The sequence below is a fragment of the Panulirus ornatus genome, chromosome 67 (assembly GCF_036320965.1).
Source record: "Panulirus ornatus isolate Po-2019 chromosome 67, ASM3632096v1, whole genome shotgun sequence".
Lineage (NCBI taxonomy): Eukaryota > Metazoa > Arthropoda > Malacostraca > Decapoda > Palinuridae > Panulirus > Panulirus ornatus.
Window position 1 is genome coordinate 5,538,966 of NC_092290.1, and position 23,936 is coordinate 5,562,901.

A 23,936-nucleotide genomic window follows, 5' to 3' on the forward strand; every position below is an offset into this window, starting at 1 on the left:
AGCTACGATCATCTCTGGTTTATTGAGTTCCTAACACTTCCATTGTCATGTTCGACCTCTAATCATCACTATCATAGTGCCTCAAAGACTACCACTAATTTGCTTGGGGGATATTTAGCATGCACTCCAGGGTCACAGCTTCCTCTAACACATAATGTGGGTAACATTATGATTCTTTCATTGAGCTAATTGCAGATGCTTTGAATATAAAGCACCTCTACATACCAATAAACTGCATCTTGTAATCTAAATGTGGGCAAGAAGAGGCAAGCCATACAAATACAGAGCTTGAGAGGCAATGGTTGACAATTCCCCCCCAACACATTATGTAAGAAATGACACCAGGATTATTCTTTTCATGACAATAAACATACAGCAGGTGCTTGTGACATATGGCAGTCATACATACCAATAAAGTGTGCCTTCCAATTCAAATGCAATCCACACAAGTATGGCTGGACTTGAACCATAAACCAAATAAATACGGCTAGAGTCCCCATGGGTTAACAACGTTAACCCTCCATGAGAAAAAATACACAAAATTACCTTCTAATGATAAGGGTAGGAAATAAATCTTTTATAAAAGGAATGGGTGACAGTGACTAATGCAAAAGTTATGAACACTTAAATCTTTTTTATATATCCTGTGGCACCATCAAAACTCAATGATTCTCTGTTACACATTTCTCTTCTGCAGAAATATGTATATCCTTACTCACACAAGTATGGGGTTCTGTGCAAAAACCCAACAACAGAGAGGTATTTTTGATACATCAAGAATTTCAAATGATCCAATGGCCACTATCAAAATGCATTCACTATCACACTTCACAGCAATGAAAAACTGTGGTGCCTTTTTCATAATCAAGAATTTAACATATATCCAAATGTTCATACTATTTGCCATTTCCCACATTAGTGAGGTAGCGTTAAGAACAGAGGAGTGAGCCTTTGAGGGCATATCCTCACTTGGCCCCCTTCTCTGTTCCTTCTTTAGGAAAATTAAAAAAGAAAATTCCAATCACGAAAAAGGCACCACAGTTTTTCATTGCTGTGAAGTGTGATAGTGAATGCATTTTGATAGTGGCCACTGGATATCCAAATATAAAAGACTGAAATCTAGTTCTTTCGCATCCAAGGTAAAATTCCTAATGCCAACACTATGCAAGCACTAAAGAAATTTATCTTGCCCCCTTTTTTTTTCTTTATAAGTCATACATTTCTGATGTGATGTGCGACATACTCAATGATTCACTTTTGCGTGAATTTAATGGGCATCTTTTTCCAACAACTTAGCCACAATATTTCTCAGCCACAGGAAGAAGATCAGATCAGCTAACCTGAATTCACTTCATCACTGCACCTTAGAACTTCATATGGTTATATGATGAGGAAAAATAACACCAGCACAGTTGCTAAAATCTCTTATGTATCTCACTATACACATTATCTGATACAAGTATTACATATTTTTCTTATAATCAAAGTACTGCAAAATAAAGCTTTTGCATTTAGGAAAAATACCTTTGGTAAGAAAATTATAGGTTTACCTTTTGTTACCACAGAAGCAATCTTAATTTGCACTGTTGCTAAGCTCATGGACATAAGGTGGCACTGTTGCCTTGAGAGGGTTATGAGCTTCTATCCATAATTCAATCCAAAACACACCAAAGTTGCTTTCAACACTTCCTTTCAATCCCCAAAAGACGGATCTTAAGTTTTCTTCTAAAAATGTCTGAATCACACCTCATTTTTGCAGGCTTTTAAAGTACTAAGAACAAATGCAAATACTCAATTATACAAAATGTAAGATGAATGAAAATCCACAATGAATTATTCCAAGTCTTTATAAAATCTATTTTCCAATCTTCAATTACCAGCATGATACATTTCTGGTCATTCGGAAAAGCTTGCATTTCTTGCACTTCATTCACTGAAGGATTAAAACAGTCAGATCATAAAACATTGGCATTATTTTAGTGAAATTCAACATTTTCAGTGTTGCTAAAAAATCAAAAAGCCTGTTAATAATGAAAGGTATCACATCAATGTTAAATAATGAAATGTGTTCTAAAACAAATCTATCAGAGTATATCAATTCAAAGCTGAGTTACAAATTACTTATCTGAACACATCATATTCCAAATTACCAAATCAATAAGTGAGAAAATGATAATACTGTTATTGAAATTCTGCATGATGGTCATCCTTTTCATCATTAAAAAATAATTTTTCTCAATTACAGTACAACTACTTTTCAATTGTATCATAGCTTTTAATCTTCATTTCAATTTCTTCTTCATCACAGATAACCTTCTCAGTCCTTCATAAACCACTTATATCATTGTAAACAGCATTACCATTACACTTTGAAGATGTAAGCTTATGATCTTTTGACGATATCTTCAGAAAGATTTCATAAGTATTTACTGATAAACGTAAACTGATAATTTTGCCTTTCTTCTTTTCATCACGATGCAACCATAAAGGAACACGAGCATAATATGCGAATAAAACCAATGAATTCTGAGATGATGCATTTGCTTGTAAAATGAAAGAATCAACAGGAAATTTGAAAATTCATTTTCCCCATACACTTTCGGATGTTTTTTGTTACCTTTGTTTCAGGACACATAAGCATTTGAAAATGCATGTATCTGCTTACCAATCAAAAGTTAGGTAAGTCACTGGCTATTGGCCATTACTTCCAAGATAAATGCAAATGCATATATATCAAAAAGTTAACCCAAAGCAACCTAGCAATGATGCCAGTGATGACGGTCCATGTGAGTTTTGATGCTACTACTAGTTGTTGCTCGGTATGGGCAGTGTGAGCAGGCATAGGGTTTCTCCCCAGTATGGGTACGTATATGTTTCTTCAGGTCGTAGCTGTCACGACTGGTATGTCCACAAAATGGGCAAGTGAGCCTCAGGATCTTCCCATCAGTTGTAAACCCTGATGATGATGGCATCCTACTGCCACTCACAACGCCTCCTTCATGGCACGCCTAGAAAGAGACAAGGCACGTTACCACCATCTTTATACCATCCAATCTCCTTTCAAGTCTATAACTTGGCCAATCTTTTAACAAGTGAACACAGCTTTCCCTCTTCAGTGGTGCTATCATCTTCACAAATGACTAGATGGGATGCTCTTTCTCTAAGTGGAGCTTCCTGACATGTGACTTGAGATGGGAGCAGTGGTTGGCTCTGTACGGACAGTAGGGGCACTGGAAGGGCCTCTCCCCAGTGTGGATGCGGACATGTGTCACCAGATTGAACTTCTTGAGGAAAGTCTTGCCACAGAAAGGGCAGGTATGACCAACCCCAGCCCCCAACCACTCAGGCCAGGAGGGCATGGCCGGATCTTCCTCTGACTCTCTGCCACGCCTCTAGAAGAGAAGAATCCTCTCATCATCATGCACCACACTCACTGTGCCACTTTCAAGTACTATGAATCGCCATCAACAATAAGGCTGGCATGTTCTAGCTAAATAACAAATTCTTATCAAAAGCAAATTTGTACATATCAAAACAACAAAACCAAATAAATTGCCAAATACAAAATTAGTGTGTGTGTGTGTGTGTGTGTGAGTAAGCACGCAGTACGGGGAGAGTTTTACACTTGTGTTGCCCCATCTCTTAACCTTGTCTATGTATCATATCTTCATTCTTATGTACAAACACACACACACACACACACACACCCCAGCCTAAGCCAATTACCCATCTACTAAACAGCTGGGTTGGCTGTGGGCTGACTGCCATATCCTGGATTTGAACCCAGGTAGGCCCAAGCATGAGTCATGGTGAGCAATGCTAACCACTACCCAACAGAGGAGCACATGCATGTGTGTATGTGTATGCATGTGTGTACATGTTCATGTGTATGCCAATATATTTTCTGTATCAAAACAATAACAAAGAAAACCCCTAAAACGTTTCCATTATTTGTAGACCAGAATGTGATCTTTCTTTTAAATCAGACAAAATGTTTCAAAGAACGTTCATATAAGCCACATTTCAAAATTACACTATAAATTCTTTACAGTTGGGTATGTCTTTCATGGTAACTTCACACAATTGTCTTTATCTTTCCAAAGTATTTTGCATTGTTTCCTTTAGACATGTAAAAAACTTTCCTTCTTAACATACTGTGCATTTGTTTTTTCACTTATATGATTTAAACAAGTAAATCATCTACAATGAATCAAAATAAAAATGAGGAGCAAGAACAAAATACACAAATGATTGAAGTGTGTTGAATTAATGTCAGTAAAGAAACAGTAATATCTATTATCTGACATTACATCTTTTTATTCTACATATGCTATAACTCTTTTCTATTGAAGAATATCACTACAGCATTTGTATCATATATTGTTCAGAAGATTAAAAATAATTACAAGATTTCAATTTCAATGTTTCCTCTTTTTCTATGCTATACACTTAATCCAATCCATACAATTAGCTGATATGCCATTTTTCCACCTCATAGTGACTGAATGCAATGGCTAAATCTAACAAAATGTACTTCATGAAAAACATTTATTTTTGTATAGTTTCACAATTCTGAATCAGCAGAAATAATTCAACACACTTCTACATGAAATAACATGTCCACAAACTAAAGAGAGCCAGCGAGCAAGAGAGTGTGCCTGTTGCCAGCAACTTACCTTTGGTGGGGACACGAAAGCTAGCTACATACACACTCATACTCAATGATTGGATTGACAACAAGACTTATATAGATCATTAATTATCTTTAACAATTCTACATTTACTAACAGAAATTCAGGGGAAATATATACTACAAATAGAAAATAATATGCTCGCCATCAGGTAAGTATCATGTATTACACATAAGCCATTTAACTCAAAAATATGTAGGTCTCCTTCGACCTAAAGACCAAACAACCAACTAAAGTCTGTGAAGCAGAAGCCAATAAGTTAACAAGAAAATAATATATTTCTAACAGGAGCAAAGAGCACGACAAAGGTTCATCTGTCTTAATATAAAGTAATCCCAGGGGCTGAGTAAATGTAAGCAGAGTGGGAGAGAGTTTCTCAAGAAAGTAACAAAACAAAAGGAAAGACAAATGGAAAATGAAACTGATAGATATCTTTGAAGAAGTATATACATATATATATTTCATACACATTCGCCATTTCCCGCATTAACGAGGTAGCATTAAGCACAGAGGACTGAGCCTAAAAGGGAAAATCCTCAATTGGCCCCTTCTCTGTTCCTTCTTTTGGAAAAGTAAAAACTGGAGGGGAGGACTTCCAGACCCAACTCCCTCCACTTTTAGTTGCCTTTTACTACGTATGGAATACATGAGAAGTATTCTTTCTCCCATCCCCAAGGTTACATATATATATATATATATATACCCTCAAAGGCCCAGTCCTCTGTTCTTAACGCTACCTCGCTAATGCGGGAAATGGCGAATAGTATGAAAGAATAATATATATATATATATATATATATATATATATATATATATATATATATATATATATACACACACACAAACAAAGTGCATATGAATGTGCACCTTCATATAACATACAAACCTCCAAACCTTCGACGCTGTCTCCCGCGTTAGCAAGGTAGCAGAAGGAAACAGACAAAAGAATGGCCCAACCCACATAAACAGTTCCTATTCCATATATTCCTTTTTCATACATATTCCAGCATTAGCAAGGTAACATCTAGAACAGATGACTGAGTCTTAGAACTTAGAAGGAAGAATCCCCCCCTCGGCCCCCTTCTCTGTTCCTTCTTTTGGAAAAGTAAAGCATGAGGGGAAGATTTCAAGCTCCTATCTTCCACCCATTTTAGTTGCCTTCTACTACTATCTTGGAATATGTGGGAAGTATTCTTTCTCCCCTATCCCCAGAGAATGTGAACAAATGAGTTTTTTGCCTGTTTTCATGGCACTACCTTGCTAATGCAGGAGGTGGGGATGCTGTTCCCTGCAGGGCAAGTTGGCAACAAGAATGTGTAAATATGTATATGTATGTATACATGTGCTGGAAATGAGATGTTTGAGGACAATGTGTGGTGTGAGGTGGTTTGATCGAGTAAATAATGTAAGGGTAAGAGAGATGTGTGGAAATAAAAAGAGCGTGGGTGAGAGAGCAGAAGAGGGTGTTTTGAAATGGTTTGGGCACATGGAGAGAATGAGTGAGGAAAGATTGACCAAGAGGATATATGTGTCGGAGGTGGAGGGAACGAGGAGAAGTGGGAGACCAAATTGGAGGTGGAAAGATGGAGTGAAAAAGATTTTGTGTGATCGGGGCCTGAACATGCAGGAGGGTGAAAGGAGGGCAAGGAATAGAGTGAATTGGATCGATGTGGTATACCAGGGTTGACGTGCTGTCAGTGGATTGAATCAGGGCATGTGAAGCGTCTGGGGTAAACCATGGAAAGTTGTGTGGGGCCTGGATGTGGAAAGGGAGCTGTGGTTTCGGGCATTATTGCGTGGCAGCTAGAGACTGAGTGTGAACGAATGGGGCCTTTGTTATCTTTTCCTAGTGCTACCTCGCACACATGAGGGGGGAAGGGGAAGGTATTCCATGTGTGGCGAGGTGGCGATGGGAGTGAATGGGGGCAGACAGTGTGAATTGTGTGCATGGGTATATATGTATGTGTCTGTGTATGTATATATATGTGTACAATGAGATGTATAGGTATGTATATTTGCGTGTGTGGACGTGTGTGTGTATACATTGTGTATGGGGGTGGGTTGGGCCATTTCTTTCGTCTGTTTCCTTGCGCTACCTCGCAAACGCGGGAGACAGCGACAAAGCAAAATAAAAAAAAAATTAAAAAATGTATACATGTATATGTTGATATCTATATGTATGTGTGTTGCTTGGAAAAGAATGCAAGGTTCTTGGAGAAAGGAGCAGGTGTGCAGAATGTTAGTGTGTGTGTGTGTTTTCTCATGACATGGTGTTAGTGCCAGATTTGAAACTGCAAAAAATGGTATCTGAGTTTGGAACTGTGTGTGAAAAAGGAAGTAGAGTAAATGCAGAAAAAAAGTAAGGTCATCAAGTTTAGCAAGGAGGAAAGCTAAGTTATTTAGAGTGTGAATGGAATTGAAGATGAAGTGAGACACGGTGGGTGATGGGACAGAGCTCCTTGGCACACTTAAGAAAATATAGGGATCACTTTCTTTAAGGGCAGCGATGGGTATGTCTAAAGGAATATTAGTCATGTGCATGCTGTATGAATGTGAGGCATGGGCCTTAGATAAATATGTAAAGAGGGTGAATGTGTTGGAAATGAAATGGCTAAGGACAATGTGTGATGTCAAGAGGTTTGATTTAATAAGAAATGACAGGGTAAGAGAGAGAGGTGTGGTAGCAGCAGTATATATAAGAGAGCTGGAGGTATGTTGAAACGTTTTAAAAATATAAAGATGAGTAAAGAAAGGATGGCTAAGAGGGGATAAATGTTGGAAGCAGAGGGAACGAGATAGGATGAAAACTAATGAGGAGGAAAGGGCTGCCAAAAGCTTTGAAGGTTCAGCAGCCTGGTCATGCAGGAGGGTGTGAGAAGTGCAAGAAATTGAGTGAACTGGAACAATGCGGTACTCATGAGATGATATACTATCAATGAGATAAACCAGGGTATATGAAGCATTGGGGGAAAGCATGGAAAGGTATGTGGGGTCTGCCTGTGGATAGTAAGCAGTGGTATCAGCATATATGTGACAACTAAACACAGCTTGAAATAAGCCCACCTTGAAAAGTGCAAGGGTGACCTGATCATAAACTTTTAAGTTTTTATAAGACTGATGATGTGAACAGAGAATAGTTAGTTCTCAAGAGAGATATTGAGTTCGAGCAACCAGAGGGTGTATGATGAAATGAAGCAAGAAAGTTGTTACAAAAGATGTAGAGAAGTGCTTTCATAATATAAAAGCTGTGGATGGCCTGAATAAGATGACTTGGGTCATCATTAATGCAGAAAACATTAAAAACTAAGAAGTGGTATGATAATAAGGACCTCTCAAAAGATGGAGCCCTACAAGTGCAAATCTCCCCGACCCCTCCTCCTTTTGGTACAAATAAGTATCAGTAATGAAAAGGTAACTAATTACACACAAGCACATACAATCTTACAAAGACTGTGTATCTGTCCATATGAATGAATGCTGTACATTTGAGGAGAATGTGTTTGGTATTACACTTTGGGCCTGAAAAGTCCTGTGATAAGATGAATCCGTTTGCAGTGTTGTATAGATAAATGAGGTCCAGAATGCGGACAAGAAACTGTCACTCGTACATGTCTTGGGAGTGCAGCTTTACAGGGGCACATGTCTAGCAGAGAAGAGTTCTAAACTGGTTTGGGTGCATGATTTTTTTTTGGGCTTGTTCATTAATTATTGTGTACGACTTTTGTCAATGTAATTCTTTGTTCGAGCATGGAGAATTTCTTGGTATAGGTTGCGAGACAAGTGATTTGTTAAGGTGTGGTTTCAGTGGGAGGGTTATAAGGTCTGCTGAGCATAGTGAAGTAACGTTATGCTGGAATACATATTTTTATTTCTTAAGCAAGTGTTGGGTGTTAGCGGTACCTAATGATTGATCTGAAGGGCTTGTTTTGTTTTGCAGGGGAGGTGTAGTTTTGGGAGAAATGGAGATGTTTGTAAACAAGGCCATGGATTATCTTCCTCGTCCAAAACAGGTGCCTGGGGCATTCTGTTTTGTTTATGGCTTTTGTGTTGTTAGCAGTATAGTGAGTAAAGTCATGAGGGTGTCATTCATAACACCTAGTATGGGTGGAGTTCTACATGATGCAAGTGGTTTCAGCTGCACCACACTGAGAAACCTAATGAGCATCAATACATCATAGTGTGTTATGTGCAGGACCACAATAGCATGTCAAAATATGCAGCACACATAAACCAGAGAAAAAAGTGCAAAAGATGATTCCTATGTAGCTGAAAACAAACTGCTAACCTTCTAAAAAAAGCAACAGCTTGCCTAATAATGAACAGAAAATTAATTGACATACGTACACAATAAACTTAGAACATCACATGAAACACAGGAAATACTGAAAAAGGCAATAAAAATCACCATTCAGGAAACTAAAAAAAAAAAAAACAGTGAAAACCTCAACTGACTTCTTTCCTTCTTTAATAATAAGCACCCTATGTTACAAACACAAGAACTCAACACCTTACTACACAAATCTGAACAGCCCATCCATAACATTCCCATACGCTATGCTCCAGGATGAGACTCCTAGCATCAGCAGAGATTATCCTGTGGAAATAAGTATTGGCTCAGGTGCCATCCCTGAGAGTTTGAAGCTGACTCACACCACACCAGTCCATAAAGGAGGATGCACAGCAACCCTAAAACTCTTCCAACCCATAGCAATGACAATGTACATTACTAAACTTTTTAACATCAGTTGACAGACTTTATGAAAATAAATAATGTTCACCACACAACATAGTTTCAGAATGGGAAGATCTCACCTCTCTCAGCAGCTTTACCACTATGATAAAATCATATACAAGCAATGATGAAGAATCAATATGCTAACACACAGACTCGCTTACCACTATGATAAAGTTATATAGAAGCAATGGTGAAGAAACAATATGCTAACACACATACTCTGCAATAACATTTGGTAAATGTGACCATGGTATCATAGTACATAAGATAAGAAAGACTGACATAACCAGTAAAATTACTCAACTAACAGATTACAAAACACTGTTGTAAATCAGGCAATATCAAGTGCCTCCATGGTAAAAAGTTCATTCCCCTAAGAACTCTTAACTGCACCCCTTATTATCCTCATTCTTATTTCTGATATTGACACAACAAAAATCACAGCCTCATATCCTTTCCATATGATACAACAATACATATGTAAATCTCCTAACCACTAAGAAACTTAAAATTGCCAAAAAGAAACTCTTCCTGTAGGCAATCAAATACAAAATACCTTTCAATGGGCTTCAGTTTCAATTCCTACAGAATGGAGGAAATGCGGATAATAAAAATCCTGCGGAACACTGGATGGATACAGTTACCATCATGTCACAAACGAACATTGTGAACGTGCCAAGTCATAATGACAATGCAACAGTTGCAACTCCCTGAAATGTAGCAGAACATATCTTACAGACCTTCAAAAGCAAAAGAGGAAAAAGTTGTGATGAAGCTCTTTAAAGCACTTGTCCTATCAAAGTGAACACTGGTTACTCATATCAATTCACAAAGTAGGCAAAATTGCAGAGACAAAAAGTATCAAAAATTCCTTCTACATCCCATACTGATGTAGTTTAGGGGAAGAACTACTAGGAGCAGCTGAACCACTAATGCAAACTAGATATGTGCATCGTCATTTACACATGGAAAGTCTCGGAAGGCATGGTCCCAAACCTACACTCAAAATTAACTTCCAACTTGCATGAAAGACATGGAAGACTAAAATACAACCCACAATATAAAAAGCTGTGACAAGCACAAAAACTTAAAATACCTTAAATATCCAGGACCCAAGATCATTCAACAGGCCTTCAGATATCTGGAACACTAATGGGTGCAAGGAGAAGAAATTCAAAAAAGGCCTTCAGTACCTAGGAAAAGTTTTCAAGGGCATTCTGTCCCCAGTGCTCGGGCTAAATCCAGCCTGCTTTGTTGAGTCAAGGGTCAATCAAGCTGTTAGATGCCATAGCCCAAAGGCCCATACAGCTAAAAGAGCCTAGTAAGTTCAGTGCATTTGTAAATACTTGTTCTAAAACTTATCAAATTTCTCTACTCTGCATCCCAAGGTGATTCTGATTATCGAAGCCAATGTGTTCAAAGGCTAAGCCCTGGATGTTTAAGGTATTCTACTTCCTTTTGAGCATATTGCACCCTCTGATTTTAGAGTGAGCATTTTAAAAGTGAAAAAGCCATGCAGGGCTATGGTGACTGCACAGGCCTGCAGGCCTCAGTTTCCAACACTGATGAGCATAATCCCAACTCTACAACTTGGAACAAAGCTTAGCAGTAGGGATAGACAAACTCTGAAGCCTATGCAAAATAAACTCATAAGCCAGACAAACAAAAGATCACTAAAGGTTATGGTAGAGTATAGGTTGTGATTCCTGTCTATCCAGGGTTATGAGTAAAGCAAACATTGTTTTTATGAGCACAAAGTTCTTGTGATGCATGTTTGCTGTAGCTTGGGTGTTCTTATGTGGCTGAGACCAACTGCACCTAAAAAGACTTTCTGAGTCTGACCACTGGGGGATGATGGAAGTCATACAGGAAGAGATTGAACAGGATTGGAGAAAGAACTTCTCCTTGGGCAGCCCCACTGTAGACTTTGATGGTTTATGAGCCTGCACGAATGACTAGCTAATAGGCCTGCTATGAAACTGATTGGTCTATTTTTGTCATTTTTGTAGAAAGAGGTGTCAAGTACCTATTGTGGGTGGATGCGGTCTGGAACTAAGTCAAATGCTTTGTTAATAACTACTGCCACTAGTACAGTGTTACAAAAATTGCTGTGATTAGTTCACACCATCCATAAGATATTGTATGAGGTCCATATGTATAGCAGTAGTGGAATGGCAGGATAAAAAGCCATGCTTTGGGTGAAAGAGTAACATACTCCCTCATACTGTTGTGGATTGCTCTATTCAATTCTTTGACTGCTCTCTTTGCCTTATGATGAACCTTTGCGGCTTTGCTACCAGCATCACAAGACCAATTATAAATTCCCACTTCTGTGTAAAATCCCAGTGATTTATTCCTCAATACAAAATACAAAACTTGCACGCCCACCACAGTAATATTGTAAAGATATCTCACAAACATACTTCCACCACAAGCTTTCATTTCTCCCTAGATATGTTGGAGACCATATCGCTTGATAACAGTGTACCTCTGGATGCTGAGGGTTTGAACATGCAGTCCTGCTGTATGGCAGGCTGGTACGCTACCTGTACAGGACCATAATGGCCAGCCACATGGTAGAACTGCACTTTGAATCCTTAAGTGTGTGTCCAGTATATTTTTATCACAGCATTTGTTTCTTGAATGTTTTATTATTTTTGTACGATAATCTTTCATTACATATGAGAAATAAAATTTTCACTTTCCCATTTTGGTATTTAAGACATTTTTCACTGTTGAAGACCTATTTGGTGAGAGCACTGAGGGAAAAATAATTATTTTTTCTTTGGCTGATAATCTCATATAATGAAACACAATATAAAAGCTATACACAAGCTAATTTTGGTATATTTTGGGGTTTTGTCATATCCCATCTCCTTTGTCCATTTTCTCTGATATTTTCTATAAACGATCATTACCTTAAGCACAAGTTAAGAACCTTCAAATGAGAACAAAGAAAAAATAATATGAAAATTACAATTTACCATATAATGCTATCATGAGATGAATGCTTTCAACGAAGGCAGGTGGGAGCCAAGCAACGATTCACTCTCTTTAAGCTACTTCCTCTTATATCTTTCTAATCTTTAAGCTACTTCCTCTTATATCTTTCTAATTAAGTAGATTATTCATAATTCATGCACTGAGAATGAACCTTCTAAAAAAATGTGAAAAAAAAATATGAAAAGAACAATTTATACCATATTATTAATTATAAGTTGAATGTTTTGAGAGAAATGCTAACATTCAAAAGTAAGATTTCTACCTTAATAGAATATAAATGCAATTTACCTTATCATTACCCAATTACAAATTGAATGTTTTGAACCAAAATCATTCACAAGTATTCAGGTGAGCCACTCCATTTCAACTCTAGCAGCTATCATTCCCATTATCTTTTTATCATATTTGTTTTTCCACACTGTATGCATATATTACATGTTTAAACATTCCTGTGATTTTTTTTAATATCTAAATGTCTAAAGGGCAATGTAAGGAGTATTATGAGGGGCCTAATAACCCTACCCCTGTATTCACGCACTTACAGTGAAAACGATCAAGCCAAAACTCCTGCAACTAAGAATCACACAATTTCTCAGTCCCTACTGTGTAAAATATTGCAGTAGTAGTGTGTAAGTGACTAACTAATGATAGCTATCAGCAAATTACAGGGAAGTAATCTATGCTCATGGTGTCCTAAATCTTGAATGATCTCCATCATACAGCCTTCTAAATTTCAGTAGGACATCTGCAGTGACCATGTTATGTACTCTGGTTGCTCTGTCCCAGCATCTCTTGAAGAAATGTTCACTGTCTGTAATTTACTTGTCTTAAAAACTTAAGGGTCATCATTATGTAACCATCTACCTATTATGAACTTAAGGGTCATCATCAGGTCACCCATCACTCTTCTCTTTTCCAAGGAGGGCATATTTAAAGCCTCTAACCACTCCTTGTAACTCAGCTCTCTTAATGCGTGTACAATATTTTTGCTCTCTTCTGGACCTTCCTTGTTCTTCTTTAGATACAGTGGTCAAACTTCAAACACATATTCTAGTTTACACCTTATCAAGGTGTGAACAGCTTGCTAAATATTTCCTTATCCATGTATTTGAAAGCTATTCTAATATCTGCCAGCAAACAGTCTGTCTCTTTACTATTCTCCTGATGTTGGACTCTAGCATCAGGTTAGGGGCAAAGTCAACTTAAAAGTCCTTCACACACACAAATCTGAAGCTTTTATCCTTATAAATAATAATCACATTAAGCATTTCTTTCACACTGGCCAATCCTAAGTATTTTAAATTTAAATCTCATCAACTATGTATAAGATGAGCTTTCTAGCCTTTCCAAGTACCCTTAAAAGTGGATGCACTCTCTCACTTTTTACTTCCCTTGTGACCTATCCATCACCTGCACCCATATTCAGAAAGCAAGATATAAATCATTCACATAAATCAGAGACTAGTGGACCCAGAACAAAACCCTATTTGGAAAAGGCTCCTCAAATATGTCATTTGTTCTCTTCTGTGAAGATAATCTTCCATGCATTGGAGCAGTCTTCCCTTTCTTCCTGCCTCATGATCCAGCTTCTTAATCAGCCTCCTATGCAGTACAGTCAAATACTTTCTGGATGTCCAGGGACAATCCACCCAATTTTCCCTTCTGTCCAAGTCTCTCTCTCTCTCTTAAAGATATCAAAGAAGGTCATTATGCATGACCTCCTTTCAGTAAAAATGGCCTATCTCTCTCACCATGTAATTTCTCCTCTGATGAAATGCATCCACTTGCATTCTGATTACCATTTCCAGTACCTTAAAGACCACACTTGTTAGAGATGTTGATCTGCAGTGCCAGAACCTCATCTTAAACAGTATTTCAAGAAGTGTGTTTACTATACCTGCACACATCTTGAGCACAATGGGGAAAATTCATCAGGACCATGAGCCTCGTATGCATCAAGACCTTCAAGAATTGTTACTATCTGTACTAGATTTTTCCAAAATCTCCTCCCCATCCCATCTAACAAGTGTTAAATCTAGTGTATTACACTTGTTACTTAGCTCATCACATATTCTTGCATCATCATTGAGTGAATCATTATAGCAATTACCCATCTGTACTGTAAAAGAAATGAGCTGTACACTCATGAGGGCCCCATATCCACAACATTACTACTGCACAAATTCTTAATTTCTATGTGCTGTCAGGATTAATCATGCCTTCAATTGTTCCATTACATTCGCTGACCACTCTTGTACTACAAAAGTATTTCATCATATCTTTCTTGGGTTTTTAAATCACATGTTTTGTCCTCTAGTCCCTCCCTATATCTCTAAAAAATAATTGCTCACTGTCCATATCATCACTCTATTTTGAAAAGTTAAAAGTTGTGATTAGATTACCCCAAACTCACTCTGCTTTGAAAAGTTAAATGTTGTGATTAGATAACCCCAAACTCCTCTCTCCTCCAAAGTGAACAAAATGCTTCTAGCCTTTGTTTGTAATTCAGCTCTCTTCATTTTTAAACCATCTTTGTTGCCCTCCTCTGGACTTTCTATAATAGCTCTTTGTGCTTCTTATGTGCAGCGAACAAACTTGAGAAGCACATTCTTGTTCTGGCCTCATGTAGGATTTGAGGTGCTGAAAGCATGTCATCTCCCATTTAAAAGGTTTCTCTTTTGTAGGTAATGATACACTTCATTTCTGATTACCTTTTCCAGTGTTTTACACACATCACTCATTAACAAAGAGGCTTGTGTACGGTGAAATTTTAAGGTGGAGCTTCACCTGGTACAAAACCATGCTGGTTTCATGTATGTCTTTGTTGTTAATGCTTCTATCTGTGCATGAAGGCCTTGAAAAAATGACTAGTTATCCCTGGGGATAGGGGAGAAAGAATACTTCCCACGTATTCCCTGCATGTCGTAGAAGGCGACTAAAAGGGGAGGGAACGGGTGGCTGGAAATCCTCCCCTCTCGTTTTTTTTTTTTTTAATTTTCCAAAAGAAGGAACAGAGAAGGGGGCCACGTGAGGATATTCCCTCTAAGGCCCAGTCCTCTGTTCTTAACGCTACCTCGCTAATGCGGGAAATGGCGAATAGTATGAAAGAAAAAAAGAAAGAAATATTAAACAAAATATAATTGGAACAAACTAAAAGATCAAAACCAGAGTTTTCCAGTGTACATTATGGTACATATATTTTTTTTTTTTTTTATACTTTGTCGCTGTCTCCCGCGTTTGCGAGGTAGCGCAAGGAAACAGACGAAAGAAATGGCCCAACCCCCCCCCATACACATGTATATACATACGTCCACACACGCAAATATACATACCTACACAGCTTTCCATGGTTTACCCCAGACGCTTCACATGCCTTGATTCAATCCACTGACAGCACGTCAACCCCGGTATACCACATCGCTCCAATTCACTCTATTCCCTGCCCTCCCTTCACCCTCCTGCATGTTCAGGCCCCGATCACACAAAATCTTTTTCACTCCATCTTTCCACCTCCAATTTGGTCTCCCTCTTCTCCTTGCTCCCTCCACCTCCGACACAAGAGGTACATATATATACCTTATATATACCTTTATGAAAAATATTACTATCAGTTTTTAAGTATTCAATCAACCTCCCTCTCACATATCAGTTTTTGCATTCTTTGTCCCACAAAGGGCTGCATGAGGAAAAAAAGTTTGGTATAGTTATAAGTCATACAGGAAAAGTATATGACTAAAAAACAGCACACGAATTCATGATAACTGAGAGCAAGTATGGGTAGCTGGAAACAGTTAAAGCAAAACGATGACAACCAGGAGTGTTTGGCAATTCACCTTTCCTATGGGACACAGGTAGTTCCAGTGCATGTCTCCAATATGCAGGAAGACCCTTAAGCCTCCAGAAGTGAAAATGATGAGGAAATGTGTGCATATTCAGAAAGACATTTCTTCAAAACATGAAAAATGCCATATGGTTCATATACCTTGCTTATTCTAGAAGAGATGTGCGTTTTGGACTGAACAAAAAGAAATAACTAGAAGGGGTTAAGAGAATGTTAGTCTTTCCAAGTTAACATTGCGTAAGAATCAGAAAATTACTGCTCTGTCAGCAGAAAGAGCTATTTTACCATGAGAATGGAAAAGTGATGGATCTGTAAAATGATGGAAGTTGTTAGAAATACAGTACTGGTGTGTAAGGAAAACCATCAGAGGAAGATGAGATGATACCACATTTTCTTTGGAAAGAGATGAAAGCTCAATTTGGTCAAAGGGCTGCGAGTTTCTCCAGGTGAGATATGCCATGTTCCTTGCCCAAACAACTGAAAAACTGAAGTGGATGACCCATGCACTGATAAAAGAAATAATCTTGGAGGAAAAATGGGCATAATCCTCTATTTCAGCTACAATATCCCAAGGCAGTAATCCTTCCATGGATCATAAAAAAAAAAAAGCCTAGCCTGCATATCTAAGAGCCAAAACTGGTGTTTATAAAGGGCATTCAGAGATGCATTCATTAGAAATGTCTACATAAGCATGGCTACTAAAAACAATGGGGAAAAACTGGCACAGCAAAGACACAAAGGATTCAAGGGGAAAACAAATCTCAAACGTCTGAAAGTGACAATCTGGAATTAGAGAAGGGTGGTTGACAATGCAACAAATCAATGAAAAATGAAGGCTTCAACCTCTGTCAATTTGAACAGGATTATTTTGAGTACTCTCAGAGTACAGTCGAGATTCCTAGAGGCAATCCCACATTTCCCTTAATCTAAGGCTTCTAGCAAAGCCATAACCACTTGAGGTTAAATAATCTTCAAATGAGTAGCTCTAACTTCCCTATCAAAATATTCAAAGAAAGTGCCTAACCCTTTAAGACAGTCTAAGCAACAAAACTACTGTATCATGAACATACCTCACATTTCAAATATCAATAAAGAGGGCATAACTTATAATTACCCAAGATAATGATCTTTTCATGTACTAAGTATCCCCACAACTATATACCTTTAATGTGCAGCAGGCTGAAATTTTGAAGAGTATCAATCCAATCATGAGATTCAGTTAAGTCAATTTACATATTAAAAGTCACAACAGAATATATTAACAAAAAATAACTTGTAAAAATTAAATTATTTGTGTTTACAAAGTTTAAAGCAAATATTATAATAATGCTGGCTCACTTTTTGTGGACAAACAGAAATGTGCATACTTCAAACATCTTGAATTTCAGGACAGTCACTTATATTAATGGCCAAAATAATTTACAGCTGAAATGAAGATTTAGAAAAGTATGCACATCACTCGTGAAATAAATAACACAAACACTACATTCTTGCTTCCACATGAACTAATGTAGCATATCATATGACAAATAATAATAAATCTAACACATAAAAATTTGCTCATGCTTTGGTTTTCTTAATGGTCTTCCTGACATCAGTAGGCATCCCTAATTTTCAACCAAATTCAAACATTTTCAACCAAAATTCAGAGTACAATTATGGTTGTCCAGATAATTTTTGTACTTTATCACAATGAACATGGGCTGAGGCTGTACATAATCCACAAGAACACCCCATATGCTTGGATTAGAGTTTATAATACTGATACAGATATCCAAGTAACCTTCTTTCAAAAATACAACTGATGCTGGTTCATAAACTTAATACATTAACCATTATAACTTAAGTACTTGCTCTTCAGCAGATAACTGTACAATGCTCAGCTGTCCTTATAACTTAAATTTTCGAAGTGGATATTAAAAATTCAATAAGACAAAGGACTCAACAAAAAGGAACCTTGTTTGTTATGATCTGTACTAAGAGCTCCAAAAGATACATCCAAATAATTTTTTCAACAAAATGGATCTGCATAAATCAATTACACTTAGTCAAAATATTAAGCCCAAACATCATTAAAACTAAAAATCCATTACAAAAAAACATCAGATCCATACATGAAGCCTGATGACAGTGATAGCAAGGAACACTAAACTAGAAGTCTTTACACTTTGTTTGTTGGGTTATGCCATTTTTCTCAGTGGCCTCTCCATTAGCAAAATCATCAGTCCTAGGTTCATCTGGGATGGACTTTAGCCATCAGTTTAGCTTTCTGTTAAATGTTTATGCGGTCAATCTATGTATGTTTCTTAATTCCATTTCTCAAGGAACTGGATTGCAAGATGTATTTACTTATCTTTTTTAAGTATTCACATGAATAAATCTAGATTTGCAGGCAAAAGACAATCTTTTATGGCTTCTAATTGCTGCCATGCAAATACTATATTGTTCTTCCTTCTTTTCAGACAATATGGCTCCAGTTCTTCAGCCTTTTTTTGTAATTCATGTGCTCTAGTCCATCAGTTTAACTTGTGAACTGTTTCCTTTCAAATTTGTTTCTTTTCATATGATTAAAAAGATACATTTCAAACAGTATTATCCTATTCTACTTCTTTTATTTACAATGAACAAATTCATCCTGAACAAATTCATCCTTAGCTTTCTCTCTTGTTGCAAATTCTTGTTACACTAACACATTCCTTGGTTCGAAAGGACTATATTTTCAAAACATTCCTTGAATTTCATGTTTTACATTTACTGTAACTCCTAATTCCTCGACATTTTTCTCACCTGGAACTGCTTTTCTTTTTGGGCCTGTGCAAGGGCCTTATTTTTTTTTAATTTCTCCACTATAAACCCACTAAATGATACCTCCTGTACATATAAAAATAATCCCATGTAAATAATCCCGTGTAAAGAGGAATTTCAGTAGTTCAAACGACGAATCATTTCATATTTGGAATTGGGAAATTGGTACAGTACTTACCACAGGAAACAGCATCACTACCCCCTACTTCAGCGTGGCAGCACCCGGAAAACAGGCAAAAAATGCCACATTCGATCACATTCAGTCTCTAACTGTCATGTGTAATGCACTGAAACCACAGCTCCCTATCCACATCCAGGCCTCACAGACCTTTCCATGGTTTACCCCAGACGTTTCACATGCCCTGGTTCAGTCCAATGACAGCACGTTGACCCCGTATACCATTGTTCCAATTCACTCTATTCCTTGCATGCCTTCACCCTCCTGTATGTTCAAGCCTGATAGCTCAAAATCTTTTTCACTCCATCCTTCCACATCCAATTTGGTCTCCCACTTCTTGTTCCCTCCACCTCTCATACATAAATCCAATTTGTCAACCTTTCCTCACTCATTCTCTCCATAAGTCCAAAACATTTCAACACACCCTCTTCTGTTCTCTCAACCACACTCTTTTCATTTCCACACATCTCTCTTCCCCTTACATTACTTACTCGATCAAACCACCTCACACCACACATTGTCCTCAATATATATTATATATTATATATATTTTTATATATATATATTATTATATATATATTTTTGCTTTGTCGCTGTCTCCCGCGTTTGCGAGGTAGCGCAAGGACACAGACGAAAAAAATTTGCCCAACCCACCCCCATACACATGTAATATACATACGTCCACACACGCAAAATATACATACCTACACAGCTTTCCATGGTTTACCCAGATGCTTCACATGCCCGATTTCAATCCACTGACAGCACGTCAACCCCGGTAAAACACATCGCTCCAATTCACTCTATTCCTTGCCCTCCTTTCACCTCCTGCATTTTTAGGCCCGATCACACAAAATCTTTTTCACTCCATCTTTTCCACCTCCAATTTGGTCTCCCTCTTCTCCTCGTTCCCTCCACCCCCGACACATATATCCTCTTGGTCAATTTTTCCTCATTCATTCTCTCCATGTGACCCAAACCATTTCAAAACACCCTCTTTGCTCTCTCAACCACGCTCTTTTTTATTTCCACACATCTCTCTTCCCCTTATGTTATATATTATATTTTATATATATATTTTTATATATATATATATATATATTTATTTATTTATTTTATTTTTACTTTGTCGCTGTCTCCCGTGTTTGGAGGTAGCGCAAGGAAACAGACGAAAGAATTGGCCCAACCCCCCCCATACACATGTAATACATACGTCCACACACGAAAATATACATACCTACACAGCGACAAAGCACAAATATATAAAAATATTATATATATATATTTTTATATAATATATATTATATATATATATATATATATATATACATATATATATATATATATATATATATTATATATATATATATATATTTTATATTATATATATATATATACACACACACACATAATTCATATTGCTGCCTTTTTTCATTCCCGTGCCACCCCGCCACACATGGAATGACAACCCCCTCCCCCGCACACGTGTGAATTTAGCAATAGGAAAAGACAACAAATGCCACATTGTTCACACTCAGTCTTAGCTGTCATGTATAATGCACTAAAACCACAGCTCCCTTTCCACATCCAGGCCCCACAAAAACTTTCCATGGTTTCCCCCAGATGCTTCACATCCCTGGTTAAATTTCCATTAATAGCACGTCGACCCCAGTATCCCATATCGTTCCAATTCACTCTATTCCTTGCCGCCTTTCACCCCTGCATGTTCAGGCCCCAATTGCTCAAAATCTTTTTCACTCCATCTTTCCACCTCCAATTTGGTCTCCCACTTCTCCTCTTTCCCCTCCACCTTGACACATATATCCTCTTGGTCAATCTTTCCTCGCTCATTCTCTCCATATATAACGCGGGAAATGGCGAATGGGTTAAAAGAAAAAGAATATATATATATATATATAGAGTACATAAGGACCATCAAGAATTTGTGAATTTATCATGATCAGATAGGTACAATAGGCAACCAAGGGCCTACTGGGATAAGATATTGTAAAATTAATGGAAAGGTCTGTGGGGCATGGCTGTATTCTTCCTCCCCTACCCCCAGGGATATATAGGGGAGAAAGAATACTTCCCATGTATTCCCTGCGTGTCAAAAAAAGGCGAAAAAAAATGGGGGGGAGCGGGGGTCCTCAAACCCCTCTTTTTTTTTAATTTTCCAAAAGAAGGAACGGAGAAGGGGGCCAGGTGAGGATATTCCCCCAGAGGCCCAGTCCTCTGTTCTTAACGCTACCTCGCTATCGCGGGGGAAATGGTGAAAAGTATGAGGAAAAAAAGTTTGGTATAGTTATAAGTCATACAGGAAAAGTATATGACTAAAAAACAGCACACGAATTCATGATAACTGAGAGCAAGTATGGGTAGCTGGAAACAGTTAAAGCAAAACGATGACAACCAGGAGTGTTTGGCAATTCACCTTTCCTATGGGACACAGGTAGTTCCAGTGCATGTCTCCAATATGCAGGAAGACCCTTAAGCCTCCAGAAGTGAAAATGATGAGGAAATGTGTGCATATTCAGAAAGACATTTCTTCAAAACATGAAAAATGCCATATGGTTCATATACCTTGCTTATTCTAGAAGAGATGTGCGTTTTGGACTGAACAAAAAGAAATAACTAGAAGGGGTTAAGAGAATGTTAGTCTTTCCAAGTTAACATTGCGTAAGAATCAGAAAATTACTGCTCTGTCAGCAGAAAGAGCTATTTTACCATGAGAATGGAAAAGTGATGGATCTGTAAAATGATGGAAGTTGTTAGAAATACAGTACTGGTGTGTAAGGAAAACCATCAGAGGAAGATGAGATGATACCACATTTTCTTTGGAAAGAGATGAAAGCTCAATTTGGTCAAAGGGCTGCGAGTTTCTCCAGGTGAGATATGCCATGTTCCTTGCCCAAACAACTGAAAAACTGAAGTGGATGACCCATGCACTGATAAAAGAAATAATCTTGGAGGAAAAATGGGCATAATCCTCTATTTCAGCTACAATATCCCAAGGCAGTAATCCTTCCATGGATCATAAAAAAAAAAAAAAAGCCTAGCCTGCATATCTAAGAGCCAAAACTGGTGTTTATAAAGGGCATTCAGAGATGCATTCATTAGAAATGTCTACATAAGCATGGCTACTAAAAACAATGGGGAAAAACTGGCACAGCAAAGACACAAAGGATTCAAGGGGAAAACAAATCTCAAACGTCTGAAAGTGACAATCTGGAATTAGAGAAGGGTGGTTGACAATGCAACAAATCAATGAAAAATGAAGGCTTCAACCTCTGTCAATTTGAACAGGATTATTTTGAGTACTCTCAGAGTACAGTCGAGATTCCTAGAGGCAATCCCACATTTCCCTTAATCTAAGGCTTCTAGCAAAGCCATAACCACTTGAGGTTAAATAATCTTCAAATGAGTAGCTCTAACTTCCCTACCAAAATATTCAAAGAAAGTGCCTAACCCTTTAAGACAGTCTAAGCAACAAAACTACTGTATCATGAACATACCTCACATTTCAAATATCAATAAAGAGGGCATAACTTATAATTACCCAAGATAATGATCTTTTCATGTACTAAGTATCCCCACAACTATATACCTTTAATGTGCAGCAGGCTGAAATTTTGAAGAGTATCAATCCAATCATGAGATTCAGTTAAGTCCAAGTTAAGTCAATTTACATATTAAAAGTCACAACAGAATATATTAACAAAAAATAACTTGTAAAAATTAAATTATTTGTGTTTACAAAGTTTAAAGCAAATATTATAATAATGCTGGCTCACTTTTTGTGGACAAACAGAAATGTGCATACTTCAAACATCTTGAATTCCAGGACAGTCACTTATATTAATGGCCAAAATAATTTACAGCTGAAATGAAGATTTAGAAAAGTATGCACATCACTCGTGAAATAAATAACACAAACACTACATTCTTGCTTCCACATGAACTAATGTAGCATATCATATGACAAATAATAATAAATCTAACACATAAAAATTTGCTCATGCTTTGGTTTTCTTAATGGTCTTCCTGACATCAGTAGGCATCCCTAATTTTCAACCAAATTCAAACATTTTCAACCAAAATTCAGAGTACAATTATGGTTGTCCAGATAATTTTTGTACTTTATCACAATGAACATGGGCTGAGGCTGTACATAATCCACAAGAACACCCCATATGCTTGGATTAGAGTTTATAATACTGATACAGATATCCAAGTAACCTTCTTTCAAAAATACAACTGATGCTGGTTCATAAACTTAATACATTAACCATTATAACTTAAGTACTTGCTCTTCAGCAGATAACTGTACAATGCTCAGCTGTCCTTATAACTTAAATTTTCGAAGTGGATATTAAAAATTCAATAAGACAAAGGACTCAACAAAAAGGAACCTTGTTTGTTATGATCTGTACTAAGAGCTCCAAAAGATACATCCAAATCATTTTTTCAACAAAATGGATCTGCATACATCAATTACACTTTGTCAAAATATTAAGCCCAAACATCATTAAAACTAAAAATCCATTACAAAAAACATCAGATCCATACATGAAGCCTGATGACAGTGATAGCAAGGAACACTAAACTAGAAGTCTTTACACTAAGACTCTGCTGGAAAAGCTGGGCTAGCATAAGTCACTCAACAAATTTTGTTTGTTGGGT

General features: G+C 37.4%; 1 protein-coding gene across 50 annotated transcripts in view; it reads right to left on the minus strand.

Annotated features, from left to right (window-relative positions):
• Nucleotides 1-23,936, minus strand: part of LOC139747108 (uncharacterized) — a 275,924-nt gene that overhangs the window by 224,054 nt on the left and 27,934 nt on the right. The window contains exon 6 of one of the 50 annotated variants that reach the window (XM_071658969.1): nt 1,830-3,392. The exons of 47 other annotated variants lie outside the window; for them this stretch is intronic. In XM_071658969.1, coding sequence (XP_071515070.1) covers nt 3,141-3,392 — 252 coding nt within the window. In that variant the 3' untranslated portion in view covers nt 1,830-3,140. Of the gene's footprint in view, nt 1-1,829; nt 3,393-23,936 lie in introns of those variants that run through there. 2 more of the 50 variants (XM_071658956.1, XM_071658955.1) reach the window with 2 other exon arrangements.